We start from the raw sequence: 18,606 nt of genomic DNA on the forward strand, positions 1-18,606 counted from the left end.
AGTATCCTTTTGCACAACCATTCGTAACAACGTCTTAACAGCGCACATAACGTGCACATTGAGCAAATATCACAGTCTCACTGAGCGTCGAAAGAACACACTGTCTGACAGGTTTTATTCAAAAACACCGCTCCATCCCGTTCTACACTCCTCCACTAGACTTGTCAACAGGCGTGCTGCTCTAAGTCACGCAAAATATAACACATCTATCCATCGAACAGAATGAACAGAATGAAAGAAGTAAGACTGCAAGGAGCATAAAAAGACAAATGAAAGAAACTGGCGCTTCAGGAGATCGAAGGAAAACTTTCAACTTCCGACTATTTATACGCGATGAGACGATAAAAAAGTCAGCTAATTTGAGACATAGTACCTTAAAACTCTCTCTCTCTCTCTCTCTCTCTCTCTCTCTCTCTATAGATATATATATATATATATATATATATATATATATATATATATATATATATATACGGTAGTGTTTAAAAGAAAAAGAAATGAGCGCTTTTGCGCAACTTCAAGTCATTGTCGGCAAATAAAAAAAAAAAAAAAGTATTATTATTTTGTGTGTGAATAGCACTTTCCACACTACTCATCATCGAAAATCAATAAAAAGAAAAGTTTTCTTCGGACCACCCTAATATACATGCTAGCACAAAACACTCGTAGAGCAGAAAACATGCATAGAGCATATTGATTTTTTTTTAAAGATTCTTTCAACGCTTTCTACTTTTTTTTTTTTCTGGTGAATAAAACAGAGTGAAGAATATCGAAAACTTCAACCATCTTGCATTTATAGAATGCTACTGAATGGACTAATAAATGCATAGTATTAAATTCTCATTGGAAAGAATCGTCATATAAATTATGATTAGCACTTATATATTTTGAATTAGCAGATGGTTTCACATCTTGTCTTACAGTACAGAAACCTGTAAGCTTAGTTCTTGACGTAATAATTTTCGAGCCACAATATTTCTGTACTACATCAAAAATTTAGAAAGTAAATTTTAGTTTATTTAACAGCGTTTTGTACGAATTAAATGGCCCACTATACAAAATTGTGTTACTAGTTTTTGCTTTACTTACAAAAAAAAAAAAAAAAAAAAAAAAAAAGTGTAGGGAGGAATCTTCATTATTTTTATTTATTTATTTATATATATATAGCAATGTCATATTATAAGCGTGTAAATTCGTGTGAATATTCTTCTTAACACCTTCTTTTCGTTTGTAGGAAATAGAGCCACGTGTAGCCGAAGAACTTTGCAGACTGTTTCCAATGGATGAAGGAATCGATATGACACCGATTTTAAGGAAGTCAAAAGAAGCCTCAAGACTAGTTCGTCCACGATCTTCGCGCAGACGGGATATGCGTGGCCGACCTCCACCAAGATCATTCGGTGGGCGTGGGCGTGAAACTGGGAGGTACACAGGACTCTGTTCTTCTTGGGGACTGAGGGGCTGTATTGAATATAGGGGCTCATGGACGGCTGTCAGATAGCAGCATGATTCAGTTTCACGTAAATGGGAAAGCAAAACGTGCTGCATTGTGCTTCAGTGTTGAAGAATAAGTTGTTAGGGAATGGTGCTTAGAAGTAGCATGCTGGTCTTTCATCTGTTTTTTTGCTAATGTTCTAGGTTTTGTCATCCAACAACAAATGAGAAGATGGCATGCTTTGAAGCCATTTGGGAAGATTAATACAATGAATTCCAGTGTACTTCTTCTTTCCTCAGTTAGGTTGGCTTTTAAGGCCACCTTTGTTAGACTGCCTTGCAAGAGACCTCCCCCTTCTTGTTTGTACTTTCAAGTGAAATTATCGGAAGTATTTTGTGCTTTTACGTGAAGTGTAGAGCATATATTTCTTTAAAAAAAAAATAATTAGTAGTTGAGTAATCATCTTCAGGATTAATTTTGAAAGCAGTGTTCCTCGAGTGTCCTTTTAAAGTGTTGAGTATTTTGGGCTTCACAACACCCATAGTGAGTGGCGTCAAGTGTTCTAGAAACTGTTGCGGGGTTTGTCATGCATTTCTCTCTATATATGTATTTTTTTATTCGTTAATATTAAAAGTAATTCTTTAATTAATGAACTTTCACTAAGTAGGCACTTAAAAAAATTCTAAACGTGGACGATATATAGGATATCCACCCTTCTTTAGATGAAATACAGACTTGTTCATTCAGTAAAAATATAGTTCTACTGCCTTTCATTGTTTTCTGCCACTCACTAAGGGCTAGTTCGAAATTATTTCGAGTTTATGGTGCAGTGTACATGTCTCCGAGATGTGCCACTAGCAGACGGATGCAGAGTGGACTTTTCAGTGCTGCTGCATTTTATGTGGGATGCTCAAGGACATGTTCTGTACCAAGCCAGTGATATGTCTGTGTTTAACGAGAACATTTTATCTGAGATGATTATAACACAATCTACTCATCATTCCGTTTCTTGCTGCTGGTATGTTAAACAGAATTTCCTTCTTTCACGGTAAGCTTTTCCCACTCATTATATCACCGCTCTACTAAGTTCACTGGTTGCTTTCTCTAAGGCAAGTTTTGAACGAGTTCAGGGCTTGGATTTCTCTTAAGAAAGGAAAAACTTTCATTTGTCCGTCAGAGAGCTGTATTTTATCCCTGGTTTGGAGCGGTATTAAGGTTTTTTCTCAATACAGTTGAATATTTTCCAAATCGAAACGATTAGTGTTAGTAGAGTATTATTTTCACACAATTGTGTTTGTTTGAAAAAGCAAACAATCCTTGTAAAATAGCTCACTTGAATACAGTATATTAATATTATTATAAGTTTAAAAGAGTTTTATGGTTGCAGAGTAAGTACACAATAGATAGTGGTTAGTTTTGTATTGTATTATGAGCTTACACAGGTAATTGATAAATTTATTCTTAGTAAGTTCCTAATCAATTAATTGCGTTCCAAATAAGATTATAATACTACACGAATTTTACTAAATTATGCATTTTATATCTCTATGCTAAGATTCAATCGATCGCTGTTGGTGTATATTGGTGTAAGGAAACTTTTTATCAGATTAAAGTTGATTATATAGATCAGAAATAGTAAATAACTAAAGATCGCGTTGCCAGAGTTGTAGTTTTAGAAAGCAAGTATTTGCTAACATGACATATAGTGAAACGTCCATATTTTGAGTGTTACACCAAGCACAATTAATCACTGAGATAGGTGAAAAAATACAATAAAGAATCACACTTCTGGATGTAAAGGCACTAGTATTAAAATCTGCATCACATGTAATAGTAACTAGTGCAGTGGCAGCGGTTAAGTGTGAAATGTAGTTATAGATTGAATAAGAACTATTTAACTGCGTATACTGTATAACAAGTATTTGAAGTACATGTTCTTAAATTTACGGGGTTGTGAGAGAGTTAAATTCTTAGCAAAATCACAGAGAACTGAAAATTACAATGTCGATTGACATGTTAAAATACATATACAACACAATGTAACTATTTGATTACATGTTATAGAATAGCATATTTGAAAAGAGTCGTCAACTTTTAGATATATTCACATATTACTATAATAAAATTTTCACAGTTTTTGAGCCGACCGTGAATCTTAAAATACAGATAATTCATATCTTGAAAGAAAAATAAGAAAACTTTAGTTTTCAAAAGGAGATAACAGCATACTATGGAATAAGTATTTTCAAATTTTGTATTTAATTCAGCTCATCACTTACGTTGTATAAGTCTTTGTAGAATCATGGGCTGTATGAAGTTCGAATATCGCAACTAGTAGTAATCACGAAAAAATCCAGCGCTTGATATATAACTGCTTAAATCATAGAAGTTTCAGGGTAGGTTTATGAAAAAGAAAATAGATACTATCGTCGTTGTTTAGAGCACATACACATCTTAACGACACTAGAAAAGACATCTGCTTATGGCGAATGACACTTGAAAAAGGCAGATTAACGGTTCATTCATTTTCTACTTAGTTCTCCACAGTTTTTTTTTTTCTTTCTTTCTTTCTTTCTTCCAATCTGTGGGAGGGCTCGTGGACGAAGGGTAGAGAAGAGGGAGAAGGGAAATTATACAGGGAAAAAATCAACGACTCTCAGTGATCTACTACTACTTCACACTTTTTTTTGGTGGTTTCAGTGTGTCTGTTACCTAAACGTTCATGTAAGTTTCTAAAACATTTGTATTTCAAGTCATTCCTCTCTCTATTGGAATAGTAGTAACAATCCGAAGACAGTTTTTCCAGTTGAAATTGTAAAGATTTTTAAAAGCGATGAATCGAGGTGTTGAATTATATAAAATATATTGAAGTTGCTTATAGCTACTGACAAGATAAGATCTATGTAGCCGATTATCAGCTCTACCCGCTTGCATGCTATTGGTGCACGTAGTCCCGGGCTGGATTCCAGGTAAGAGAGCACAAAAAGATAATGAATTCACGGTCTTTCATTTTCATTAATCATCCATCTCCCTTAGCCTAAAGGGCATAATCGTGGGACGTTAAAAAATGGTTCATTTCATTTAATCTTTTTAGATTGTGTTACGTATTCAAAATTGAAGATTCTAGTTTTGTACTCTACAGTTTTTCTTCATACCTAGACTATTTATAGGTTTAAAATAGTTAAGAGGGTGACATTTTCTTCTGTTTTATGTTTACGTGGAGAAAGAACCGAAATAAACACCTTTTCTGAAACTGAAATACTTGACGTAACTAAGTCATTGTTGTAGTTTGGTATAAATTGGGAACATTTTCTAAATTCGTTCGTGTAGGAGTATTTTTTTCACTCAATATTAATGACTTTAATCTAGTATTTTTCACATTTACTAAGGTAGTAGAGAGTAGAAAAAATATTTACTTAGCGGTTATCTACAGGGCGCCACTTTCTTACGCTTCATTGCAAGTAAAGCATTAAATGGCATCACTATCTTTTATTGAGAAGGGAGTATTTATCAACTTACTCTTTCCTATGTCTGACAGTTTGGGAATAGTTTAGATATCCTAAAGTGTAATTGTTATTTCATGAACTGTTCCAGCTTTTGTTAAGCATCATGGATATGATATTAAAACAGTGAAAAATGGTGTGGCTGGACCGTGAATCAAATTAATCTTAACACTTACTCTTTAGAGGCCGGTGTTTTGCTACGAAGTGGACTGAGTAGCGTAATGGTTACTGCACCGGTACAGTTCGACTCTCGATTCAGAAGAGTTTCAAGAAAATTCTAATGCATGATTAAACGACAAATGAAGGAAATCGATATTTTTTTCACTCTGAATTTCATTAAATTTGCATCTATAGAGAATATGGTGGGAAAGAAAAAAATTATCAATTTCCTTCATTTATCGTTTAATCATTCATTAGAATTTTCTTGAAACTCTTCTGTTTCCTCCTTACATGCTTCATTTCATCAATTCTATTATTACTCACTTGCATTTACCACCAGTCTCTCATTAATAACAGGCTGTAATCAATCGTAGAATGTGTGTGAATTATAAGACACTAAGGGTTTCATTCCGGACACGTTTCAAGGAAATATTGGAGTGATGCTTTGAGTTCAGTCACAATATATTTTCCTATGCCCCAACATCAAATGATCGATTTCTTAATTATAGCGTAGGTTGTATAAAACAACCCTAAAACATAGAAATATATTTTAAAAATAAAATAAGGCACGGAGAAAATGTAATAGGAAAGAACGAATCTCTCTATATAAAAGAAGTCATTGTTGATTGATTACTTGATCAACGTTCAGGCTAAATAGCTTAAGCTACAAACTTCAAATTTGGATGGGGCATAGGAGTTGTGACATAATGTACCACGAAGAAATAATTTTTAGAAATTCGACGGGAAAGTGGAGAAAATTGAAATGACAATTATTATATTAAAATTTCCTTATCTCCGAATTCCTGAAGGCTAGGGACACAAAATTTAGTATATAGATGTCTCATTTAAATTAATAAGACACTTGTTTCAGCTTTTTCTGATATTTTACTTAGAATGAAAGGAGAAGGGTGGGCAGGAAAAGAGTTAGTATTACAATTACTGTAGTAGATTGCCATATCTCGGAAACCCTTAATGTTACAGACATGAAATTTGGTTCTTAGACTTTTTATTTAAAATAATCTAACGTCCATTTCAGCGTTTTTTCATATTTTTCCTAGAAGGAAAGAAAGAGGAATGGAGTTGTAATTATTATAACAAAATATATATGCAGTATGTTTTCAAGTTCGATGTTCAAATCACTCCTTACGACGATTCCTTATATCAAATGAAAGAAAAATGTTCTAAGGGAGATGGGTCGAAAAATGGCTCCTTCCAGAGTTACAAGCTGCCGAAAACGACGGAAAATAAATTTTAAATCTACATAGCTCAAGAACTGCGGGACCTACCGAAACATTTTAAGAAATCACACAGGAACCTAATATGTGCTCTATTTAAATATCTATAGTTCAGAGCCATCCGGTGTTGGTTCAGTGAATTGTATGGAGGAAGGTGAGGTACAAGGAGACACTTCTGAATATTAATTAAGGATAAATGAAAATATTCAAGTAAATGCCATTTAAAAATAGTTTCATTTCTCTGTTAGTAATCGAAAATGACAAATATCTGCGTTTCCCTTCTTCAGCTTGAACTTTAGCTAATATTGTTTTCAGAAGTTAAACAACCACATACAATATGCCTTATCTCCAAAGAAAAGTGTTTAATTATAAAGTGGGATCCAAATTTGATATTAAAATATGACGTGAAACTTTAACGACGTATTTACTAACTTGTTCCTGTTTAGAGTATATATCGGAGAATATATACACCTCCTGTTAAGTATGTATTATATGCGTGTGTTAATATGAGTTCAATATCATTTATATCTGAAAATACTTACGATCGGAACTCTTTAGTACGATCGAATTATGATCTAGATCGCCGTTAGAAGGCACAAATATATAATAAGCAGAAATCTTTTTGAATTGAAAGAGAATTGAATTCATGTTGCATTCGTCAATGGTTTCGCTACCACTGAATTATCAGAAAAATAAATTATTTCGCTAACGTTTAGTTGAATTCTGGGAAAATTAATATTTTATAACGAAACTATTAGAATGTTTAAATACTAAAGATCTTTAAAATACCTTCATAAAAGCCGGTTTCCAAAGCTGTTAGCCTAACGAAAGGTTGTGTAATAGCAAACACAAAAAAGTCATAATTTCAATGGCAGTTTGGATATAGACAATCCAAAATACGGAAGACTATGTTTGTTTCAGCAAGTTACCTGCGATGCACGCTGTTAGTGTGTATATCACATGTATCAACATTACTTCGAAGACAAGTATGTTAATTGTCATATTGCAGAGGTTGCTAGGCAGAAAGTTCGACGATTAGATTGGCTTATTCATAGTTCTGATACCTGTGAGACGAGACGGGAGAGAATTTTCGTGACGAGACAGAGCTTTCTCAATACAAAAGACATTTTTTCCGAGACGAAACCATTTTCAAGACACCTTTCCAAGACAGGACAGCTACAACTCTTGTTTCGTACATTCATAGACAGTATTCATTAAAAGACAGAACACTGATTGTTTGTAGATGCGTATTGGAAGACATTGAAAGGTACAGTTGAGGTTGTTATTGATCATCGGGATAAATAGGCTCTAATTATATACGTACCAATCTACTTTACATCCCTCTTCCAGATCTACACCTAGCTACCTAACTTGTTAATTAAAAAAAAAAAATGATCAATGAGAACGTATTTAGTAAATAATAATAATAATGATAATACACGTGTACAAACATATAACATTAAGTTATCACTTTAATCCTTAAAATAGAAGTAATTGACGACTCTATGAAAGGATATTGAAAGTAGCCGAGGACGGTAGTGTACTCCTTTAATTAGGTCTCTTGGAGTCGAGATAGTGTGGTAAGGAACGGTGTACACTGTGAGAGTTGATATTTCCATGATAGTCTATGCGTAAGCCAACTACACCGAAGCCAAGTCCCAATCGTGGCTCGGAGCCCATGTTAACAGTACATAAGCTGGATATTGAATAAGGACGCAAAATATATAAACTCAAACATAAATTTCTCAGTTTTGGATGATCTTGTAAGTACTTCTATCGCCATTGATTAATTTTCTTAAATACTTTTTCCTGACCATCGTCAAACGAGAAACTTGGGTTGAATTTTCTGCCGGTTGAACGATAAGATTTTTGTTTGTAACACATTTTCTAACGACCAATCAGTAAATTTCCTCTCTCTCATTATGCACTTACGATCCCAAGTATTTCCAGTTACAAATATTGCCGAGCTCTAGGATATGACGGATTTTTTTTTTTTTTAATTTTTAATCTGAAAGCGGAGTAGATTAGTAAAAATACGTCCTTAAAAATGTTACCACATGATGTTTTAATATCGAAATATGATTTCACTTTATTATCGACAAACTTCATGAAGATAGAGGATGCTGTGTATGGTTGCATACCTCTTGAAAATAATATTGGCTGTTATATGAAAAGTGATATTAGTCAATTTCTGTTACTAACAAAAAATGAACTATTTTAATTCTTTAAATCACGAACATTTCGTTTCCGAAATGTTAGTGATTTCGTTCGAAATACGAATATGTCGTTTTCGAAATACGACGCAATAACTTTTGTACCACTGGCAATCCTGTTTTTCTTGCAACGCAGAGAAGTCGAATTTCTTCTTATGTCACTTTTGAAGAATGAAAAGAACAAAAAAACACAATTACTTGATCCAGCTAACCCAAACATTAAAAAAAAAAAAGGGGGGGGGCTGTTTGTCCACCTTTGTTTGTTTGGTTTTTCTTTCCTTTATTTCTTCCTTGTGTTTTTTCCAGATACCATTGCTCATAAATTCTCTTTGTTCTCACATGACAAATGGTTGTGTTATAGCCTGTGTTTCTCAGGTGACCTCGAAAAATATATGAAAAATACTTCGGACCCACCCCCGCCTCCCGTGACAAAGGAAACCCCCCTTTACTACTGCAAAAGAACTGATTGAACTCAGCTGTGTTGCCAATTTGTCATTCAGTCGTTTGTCTTGACGAGTGAAGATCATAGGCTACTTAGAATGGCTAACAAGATAGAAGACAGTGAAGTCCGTGAAATAATTCATTGTGGCAATGCTTCTGCATCCGACAATTGAAAGGTCCAGGCCGCAGCAACTTGTACGGGTTATGGGGAAACACATGAACAGTAGCGCTAGAAGGGGCAAAGTTGAAACAGAAAGGCTTTTTTCTAGTGGCTTGAAGTGTTTACATTTCAAACACTCTTGATAATATTATCTTGGCGATAAATGACTATTTGTATGTGTGCGAGACGGCACGAAACATATATGCACGTGGGAGTGTGTTTCTGTTCTGTCGCACAACAGAAAATATAGTCAATAAGAATATGAATCACAGTGAAAAGCAAAGCTGTGTAGATAAAATTGTTTGCAACTCATGTTATTTTCCACTGGTTGACACAATTAATATACATATGAATTGTGATGTCAAATAACGGAATTCAAGGAATAATAAACACATATTCCTCCTATCACTATATTTGAGGAGGAGTTTGTGGGAAATTTTGTTTCCTAAAAGGAACTTTACAGTAACAACAATACAAATAATAAATAAAACAGTAACAAATTACGTATATGTAAATAACTGAAATTCAAGTAGAGATATTAAATAACCAAAACTTGTTTGTTTCATGTTTCTGTCGCAATTCCGAGTGAACGTATTTACGTTTTTTTTTTTAACCCTACAAAATCGGTTTAAATGGCGGCGTGATTCGCGAGTCGCAGGGTTTTAAAGAGCCGTCATTTAAAGGTTAAACGCGTTTATTTCTATATTGTCATTTATCCTTAATTAATATTAAACGTGTCTCCCTGTACCCCAATTTCCTCCATACAATTCGTTGCACCGGCGCCGGAGTGTTGTGAAACATGAATATTTAAATAGAGCATATACTAGTTCCTGTGAAATTCCTGGAATCACTTGCGCTAGGTCCCGCAGCTCTTGAGTTATATAGCTTTAAAATTTATTTTCCATCGTTTTTTGGTAGCTAATGACTCCTCATTGCCTGTATCAGACACATTATGAGATAAAACTTAAATTCAGAGCTTACGTTGTATCTAAGAAAATTTGGCGTGGGAGGCCCGGGTTCGATTCCCGGCGGGAGCTCATGTGGTTCGGATTCCACGTTAATCAGTAGGTCCACGTCTCATATAGCCTCGCTGCTGAACGGGACGTTAAACTCAAAGTCAAGTATCTAAGAAAATGAGAGGATGTCGTTTCTAAGAACCAATGAGATCCTTCCTTTCATTTTTAACAGCTTTGATTTACATATAGGTCTCAACCTTTAGTGATCCAAACTTTCACTATATAAAAAAAAAAAAAAAAAAATGTTTAATGGGCACACCCGCGTTACCCTATAGATTCATTAACTTTTATTAAGGTTTTCTAATCTTTCACTAAATTAAGAACAAACTGCATTATTTATTTTCTTAGGTATATGTATATATAATATAAGGTGTCATAGCATTCTGAATTTTATAAGAGATGTAAAGCCTTCTCTCATTTTCTGAGAAATATAGGCTGTAGAATTTACTTCATGATGTGTCTGATGAAGGTGATGATACATTGCCGAAATTGAAGAGTTTGATGTAATAAGGGCGTAAGCGAGTTTACGCCCTTTTTGCATCAAAAGCATTTCTGGCTTTTGCCATACTTGCTTAGCCTCCTGGTAACATTTCGATTCAATATCGGAATAGAATGCTGCATATTACATTGTTTTATACAAGAACAAAACACTACTTAAATTTTCAACATCCTTTATCTCCAACTGTATGTTTCAGACTTACGCCCTTATTGCATCAAACTCCTCAATTGTAATACTGTTATTTATTAAAAGTGGTTTGCTTTGGTCCGAGTTTACTTTTAGGGGAACGCAGTTTCAAAGCTAAAATGAACGGCATTCAAATTTGTTAAGTGTAAGCAATTAGATTCGATGGGTATCTGGACAAAGGTGATATGTCCGAAGTGTTTTTTGCATTTGTAGCACATTACATAAAAACAAAAGAACCTCCAGTAAATATTCCATTAACAAAAACAAAGTTTTGCATGAAACTCTTGATTTATGAGATGCCTTGAATTTTGTATCCTGCAAAAATTAAATCACGGACATATCACCTTTGTCCACACACCCATCGAATTTTAACGTATAGTGCATAGTAGGCCGAAGGCTTGAGCGCAACAACTAGTATACATGAAATGAAAAAGTGAGTAAAACTGGTTATATAAACTAACAATAAAAATAGATATATGAGACTTGGATATTGTGTGTTCTGGTGTAGTTTCGTTATAGACTTTCCTTATCTTTTTTATGAGACTTGAAATTACTTAACGTGAATGATGTGGAATGTACTGTTGTTAAGTTCTGACAGGCACATGGGAATTCCAGCGTTGCCGGAGTATCGGAAACTGTTGATTCAGAGATCGAGAGAAAAGTTACAATTTTCGCCAACGTAGATTGCTGAACAGTGGAAACATCAAGAATATAAATGAGGTGAATGAATTCAGACTAAAAGAAGTAAGATGTTCAAGTTAGCTTTTGTGATAGGATGTTGGAAGGTTAGCACTGACATCGACCAGTTTGCTGTTCTTTCAATGGACCAGGTTGCGTAATGAGGTGAGGAGTAAGTACTCTTCGGGAAATTATTTTGTGGGGTCTTGGCGGGACGGGAAAATAGTATGTTCAGATGCGGAAATTGTATAAGGCAATCAAGACCCATTAATTTCTGTAAAGAATCTGGTCTTGAGTATGTTTTTTTATTTTAAATATTTTCGCACGACGGTAAGGTTGAGGAAAACATTCCCGAGTGGAAAGTACTGAGAAATCTTTGCTAATTGTTGAGAAACGGTATAGTGGCACGAATAGCGTACCCGAAATTTATTAAGGGTGGATGAGGGGGAAATTCTGGCTCTCAAATTCACATAGTTTCAGGTGTTTGTATGCATATCTTAATATGGTAAATGCTTATTTTTGTATAATATTTTGCTCAAGGGGAGATTTAAAAACCTTGACCCCCCTCTTATATACGCCACTGGGTGGAATAAGTACGGGTACTCGCACGGCCAAGGCGGAACATATCATAAGGAACATTTAATGTGAGAATGGTAGCTCTTGAGGCGCAAAGTATTGCAATACTACTACGAGGTTTAATGTTGACGCAGTCTCGATACATTTGTTCTCAAATCACTGCCATATGGAAGGTAATAATATGAATATTGAAAGAATATGTGAATTTGGATGGTAAGTTAATGTTTTGGGGTTTGAGGAATAGTTTCATTAGCGGTTGACCGTAAGTTTATATTAGAAAATTACCTATAAATGGAACGAAGCAAGAAATAACCATATCGTGGAGATAAGTATCACTGAAAACCAAACCAACCTTCATCGAAACTGGAAAGATTTTCCTGACCTACTTCAAAATTGTGTATGGAAGGTCCCTTTCACTTCACAACCTGTTTATGAGAGTTATTCCTTGAAGCACATTGGAATACTGCCGAAGAATTACCGAACACAGATGTATAGTTGTCAGTACCAGTCTGACCTTCCAATATCCCACCACAAAGACAATACATTCCACTGTTCCTGTGATTGGGATTCTTCTGTGCAGTCTATGTTGGCGAAAATTAGCTCCTTTTCGGATTTACATCAACAGTGAACGATATTCCTGCAAAACTTACACTTCTTATGTACCTGTCCATATATATATATATATATATATATATATATATATATACAGGATTAGCATAAATAAATCATTCGTTTTGAAAAGGTTGTATTTTCAAAAGTATTACATGGAAGAAATATACATGGTAGGAACCAGAGACTCACCAAGTTTGTACCCTGTGACAGCACGAGTCCATTATGTTTCCGATCGGGTGTGGCAGTACGAGGTTAGTACCTGTCGAAAATGGAGGGAAAGCAAGAAAAAGTTTTTGTGTGCTTGAATATGCCAGATGTTCGTCTGTTACAGCTTTCCAACGCGCTTTCAGAAAAAGAGTATGGAAAAGACCCGCCATGTAAGCAAAGCATTTTGTGGTGGTGTCGGCAATTTAAGGACACTAGTTGCTTGTGTAAAGGGAAAAGCACCCGGCCTCCCAGATCTGATTTTACTCCCTGCGACTTCTTCCTGTGGGGGTACGTTTAAGGACCTTGTTTATGTACCCTCACTACGACAATCCTTATTCGAGCTCAAAAAATGTATTAGTGTTGCAGTGCAGACAATTGACAGGACTGCACTACAAAATGTATGCAATGAGCTCGAGTATCATCTGGACGTGTGTCATGTCATCAAAGGGGCACATACTGAACATTTGTAGAGGGTTCATAAACTTGGTGAGTTTGTGGTACTTTTCATATATTTCGCGTGTGTACGTGCAATACTTTTGATAATACAGCCTTTTCAAAATGAATTAATCGTTTATGGTAGCCTTGTATATTTTCCATGTCTACTTCGCGGTTCTTTATAGACGTAGTTTAGGTTATAATAAATATATATAGGGGAAAATAGAAATCGAAGCTAATTCTTTGTAGAACATCAGATGTCATACGGGTTAAATTGTTCAGCCAGTACAGCCATTTTACATAATGAAGGGCAAGTCAAGTGGAAGAAGACAGTGCTGCATACTAACTGTGCTTGTGTACAGTTGTGTTAAAATTAAGCTTCCCACGCATTATTTTGTTCAGATGTAGGTAGGATATTCTGATACTGATCCCTGTTGACCTGAAATAATTATAAAGAGACAAAAAGAAAAGATCCTTATGGATATTACGGCTTATCAAACGAGATTGGTACCTAGGTTTTTAAAACTGGCTGTGCATATTTGGAAAGATCAGTTTTTATTTGTACTTCGTTAGCTGGCATTAATTATTTAAAATGATTAGTTTAAACTACTCGAGACACTGTTACTTAAGTTTGCAGAAAAGGAAGACGTTTTATGGCTGATAGTGCCTTCATATCAGAAATTACTTTACTGGTAACCTTTCTTTAAGCCTTCTGCGTTGGAAGAATGTGAGATAATATACTTCCTATTATTTTTTAAGTGGCAAAGTAGTTTAAGTACAATGTTACTTAAAGGGATTACAGAACAGAGCTTTTGAAGAAGGCATGGTTGACAGGTATACCGAATAAGACTATACACAGTTGATCCAGTCTGGTATAATGATACGTATATCAGTAAATAGTAAATTATAATGTACGTAGTGTATTCATTAATACATGAATAACATGACAGTTACAGGATAGTGCTTATATGTATAATATTTTGTATATGTCATATTAGATAATGAGGTCAAAAAAGGTGAATCGGATTTCAGATGCGAATGAAAGGGATGCGGTTTTGTATTCCACATACATTTTATACATTACCGGGAGCTACTATATCGTCATGCACAAGTTTTGTAAGTTAGGTGTTATCGGTTTATTTCGAAGATATAAAACTGTATAGTTCAATCTGAGCTGAGAAATAATCGATTAGTCTCGAGCGGTCGCAGGTTCGATTTCCAGTGGGGGCACTCGGTCGAAAACATGTAAAAAGCTTTTTCAGGCCACGAGATTTTCCTGGGTTTTGCTCATTCATACCAGGCAAATGCCAGGGTGGTACCTAACTTTTAGATCACAGGCCGCTTCCTTCCTTCCTTTGCCCGGATAGTGTGCTCGGAGAGGAGCGTCATCCCTCATACGTGACAGAATAAATGGCCATAGATACCGAAAGCTCAGAAAACTAAATCCTAAATCAAATAAACCATTTCCGGTCTCAACACTTACCGTCATTGAAGGAAAATAGTAGTAGATGGTGGCAAGTGGTTTTCCGCAATTAATTCAGTATCGCAAGAGAGCTCCCTCGTGGCTAGGCGGTTAGCGTACGCGCCTTTGGCGTGGGAGACCCGGGTTCGATTCCCGGCGGGAGCTCATGTGGTTCGGATTCCACGTTAATCAGTAGGTCCACGTCTCATATAGCCTCGCTGCTGAACGGGACGCTAAACTAAAATCAATTCAATCAATTCAATTCAGTATCACAAGAGAACATACCATCACAACCTGCAACACTTCCAAAACCGGAAGTTGTTGAAATTTATTACTACTTCTGGGTATAATACTGATTTCCATAGAGCAAAAATGATAAGACACATTCAGATGGGGTGTTTTGAAATTAATTCAGCGTCTCAAGAGTAAAATTAGTTTCCTCTGTTAACTTTGTATTCAAACCGAAAGTGGTTTAAATTACCGATTTCCGGAATCAACATTTATTGCCATAGAACAAACATGGTAATAGATAGCGACAAGCTGTTTTCTGCAGTAAATTTAGGGTGTCGAAAGACCATTGAAACCCGCAACTCTGTACCAAAATCGGAAGTGGTTGAAATTTCACTACTACTTCTACTTCCGGTTTCAATACTGATTTTCGTAGATCAGAAACGGTAAGATATATTAAAATGCAGTTTTTTGTAACCGATTCAACTTCCCAAAAGTAGATTCTATTTCCTCTCTCAACCACCCGTTCACCCAGAATTGGTTCAAATTAACTTTTTCCAGTTTCAGCCTTCATCGCCGTAGAACAAAAACCATAAGGCATAATGAGTAATGATTAATCGATATCAGGAAACCGTCAGAGCAACAGGTTCTACCTTTGATCCTGTTAATCTACTGTAACCAGTAGTTACAGGTGTACTACTTCAACTTTGAGTATTGCATTCGTATAATTTGGAAGTCTACCGTAGTGTTTCACATTGTGAAACGAAACTCAGTTATTTAATATATACTTACACAGTGGTGTGTTTTAGTAATTTTATACTGAAGAGTACTTAAAAAGTCTATATAAGTGACAAGGAAAATATTGCATTCTGGTAACTGTTTAAGACATTATTATTATTAAAGCCTAATATTTGTGTTGGCAGTCAAATTTTACTATATTTTTAAAAGATGATTGTTCCATGACGGATATGTTGGTTGGTAGTGGTAAGTAGCTAGATAGAACATAATGGTGAGTTCCATTTTAATATTTTAGTATATTTATTGGAAATTTTAGTAATATATTGCTCTTCGATTGGTGTTTTGGTTAAAAGAAATACATCAGCAGTATCTTCTTACGTTACACTTTTAGAATTAAGGAAAAGAAAAAGCAGCCATTGTTACATTACTCTCTCATCCTCAAAAATAATGTAAGCGTTCTTTCATTAAAAAAAAAAAAAAAAAAATCATTTCTGTATTTGTGAAATTGAAATTCCTTGCTAATTTTAGAAGAGTTTTTGTAAAATATCAAAGTAGATATCTAAGTGAATTATTGAAGCTCATTGGCTAAATTAATTATGATACAACAGAAATATTAAGTTTAGAATCAAAAATAAAGAAATGAATTAAAAAAAAAAAAAATATTCATATTTCTTATATTGCCGTAATTAAGGCGGTGAGAAAACTAGCAAGTCGAACAAGGTTCTACAGAGTTTAAAAATTCCAGTTGAGAACTGTGCACGATGGAATTGTTCGGTCCTTTACTTTTGGGTGACTTTTTCGTTGTCTAAGTAAGACGGATAATTGGCCCTGAAAAGCGAATGACCATGCTAATTGGCAATGTCGGGATAGATTCGTTAAGTGCAGAAAACCACCATTGGTTATATCGCCGAGCCAAACGTAATTATAAAGTTATTATAGCAAGTATGCATGCAAAAAGTCTTTTATCAAGTTTGTTGTACAAAACTTGGATTTCCCTTGTATCTGGATTATATATATATGTTGTGTAGTATGTAAAATGTAGTGTGTTGGTGTGGCAACATTTTAGTTTTGTTTTATACTCTTTAATTAACGCGTAAGAAGATATGGTTGATAGAGCTAAATGGACGCATTGTGTGTGCTCAAGACATCCTGTAGGATTAACAATTTCTAAAGGCAAGTTTTAGTATACAATAAGAGAATCGCTACTGCTGTAAATTTAGTACTTACTCATGTGTGTCTGCTTCTCATAAAACTCATTTTTTTTTTTTTTTTTTTTTTTAAACAGATCGATGAAATCGTTTATTGTTGAGCAACTACTACATTAAAAAGTTAGAGCAAAACCGAATTAAAATAACTGTTAATATCGTTTTCTATTCTCAGGGATAAAAGCAGCTTATTTGCAAAGTACCAATTACAAATAAACCTTACAAATATTCTATTCGCTCAACTTTTATGCAAAATAACTTCAAATTCACTTCCTCTGCATTCTGTTAACACTAAGACAGTTGGAATAAGGCTAAAGTAAGCTACACAAATGTATTAGATTAAAATATATGGTAAGGCATACATGAATCTGATTGGGCAAAGGAAAACTTGTGAACGAGGCTATGTTGATTTCAGTGTGCTGAGTGCCTTCAGTCAATTTTCTGTATGGTCAGGTGATAATTTTAACATGTTAGTGCAGTCTTGTGTATTATTATTTCATGCGATACAGTAACAGTGAATCTAATACATATATGTTAAAAAAAAAAAAAAAAAAGCACCTATTACTTTATATTGTGCAGTAGTTTTCAAACAAAACTGAACCTCTTTCTTCTTAAACCTTTATGTCCACCCCCACTTCTAGTTTAGTGGTTTGATATATAAACATAAAAGAAAATAGTCTGAATACAATAATGTATATATATAGACTATTGTTCCGTCTAAAGGGCCCCTGAAATACATACATTTTACATACATTACCTTGCTGAAAATAGAGAAAACATGATCACATGCACTAAAAAGCAAGATAGGCTACAAGCGCGTTCGCTACTCATGAAATAAGGAAGGGTAGAATTAGGAAGAAAATAAAAATTAAATAGCAGAAAAACGGCTGTGAAGCCTTCAGGTAGACAGAGCCATCTTGAAATGTAGGCCACTGATAGTGGTGGTGTTCTGTGCGTCGGGAGAGCTTAGTGGCGGAAGATGAAACAACGCGACAAGTGGATCAGTAGGAGTCCAGGAGAACAAAGGCATAACAAATAAAGAGAAAAATATAAATTTAAATCTAAAACTAAAGAAGTTGAAAATTATAACTGGAACGTATTCGAGAATGGACGCCGTTAGACCGACGTAAATGTCATCTTAACAAAAGTATGGAATACCTCCACTTCCAGCAGCTCCCACCCTCACCACTTCAGACGTTCTTTACCCCATACTTTTTCTAATTCGGAGAATCTGTACCTGTTTCATTACATCGTTCTTCAGCAACTCCTTCAGGATCATCTCTTGACCAAGGATACACCTTCAACCGTATGAGCAAACAATTTAGTTGTAGAACGAAAAACAAGAAAGAAAGAAAAAAAATCGCAACTGTAAAGTCCTTTGCTCCCAGCTTTCTTACTCAATAGCATTTCAGCCTCAATTCCCCAGAGAAACTAATGAAATTTCTTTGTCCCATACCCACCACCTCACCTGAAACCGAAAAACTTTTCCCGTTCATTTTAAAATCGTTATCGAAGGCCACCAACTCCATTACGAGACCAGCCTAGATGTTAAACTTATCATATTCAGTACTAGTTTGACCTTAAGACCCTGTCATGAAGATAACACATGTTTTCCACC

At 35.0% G+C, this 18,606-nt stretch overlaps 1 protein-coding gene across 5 annotated transcripts in view; it reads left to right on the plus strand.

Moving 5' to 3' along the window:
• LOC145688253 (uncharacterized) overlaps window positions 1-18,606 on the plus strand; it is a 140,690-nt gene that overhangs the window by 80,330 nt on the left and 41,754 nt on the right. For all 5 annotated transcript variants that reach the window (XM_081762208.1, XM_081762212.1, XM_081762213.1 and 2 more), the window contains one exon: window positions 1,235-1,425. In XM_081762208.1, the coding sequence (XP_081618334.1) occupies window positions 1,235-1,425 (191 nt within the window). The remainder of the gene's footprint in view (window positions 1-1,234; window positions 1,426-18,606) is intronic.

Source organism: Thermobia domestica, chromosome 6 (assembly GCF_964235325.1).
Source record: "Thermobia domestica chromosome 6, izTheDome1.hap1.1, whole genome shotgun sequence".
Lineage (NCBI taxonomy): Eukaryota > Metazoa > Arthropoda > Insecta > Zygentoma > Lepismatidae > Thermobia > Thermobia domestica.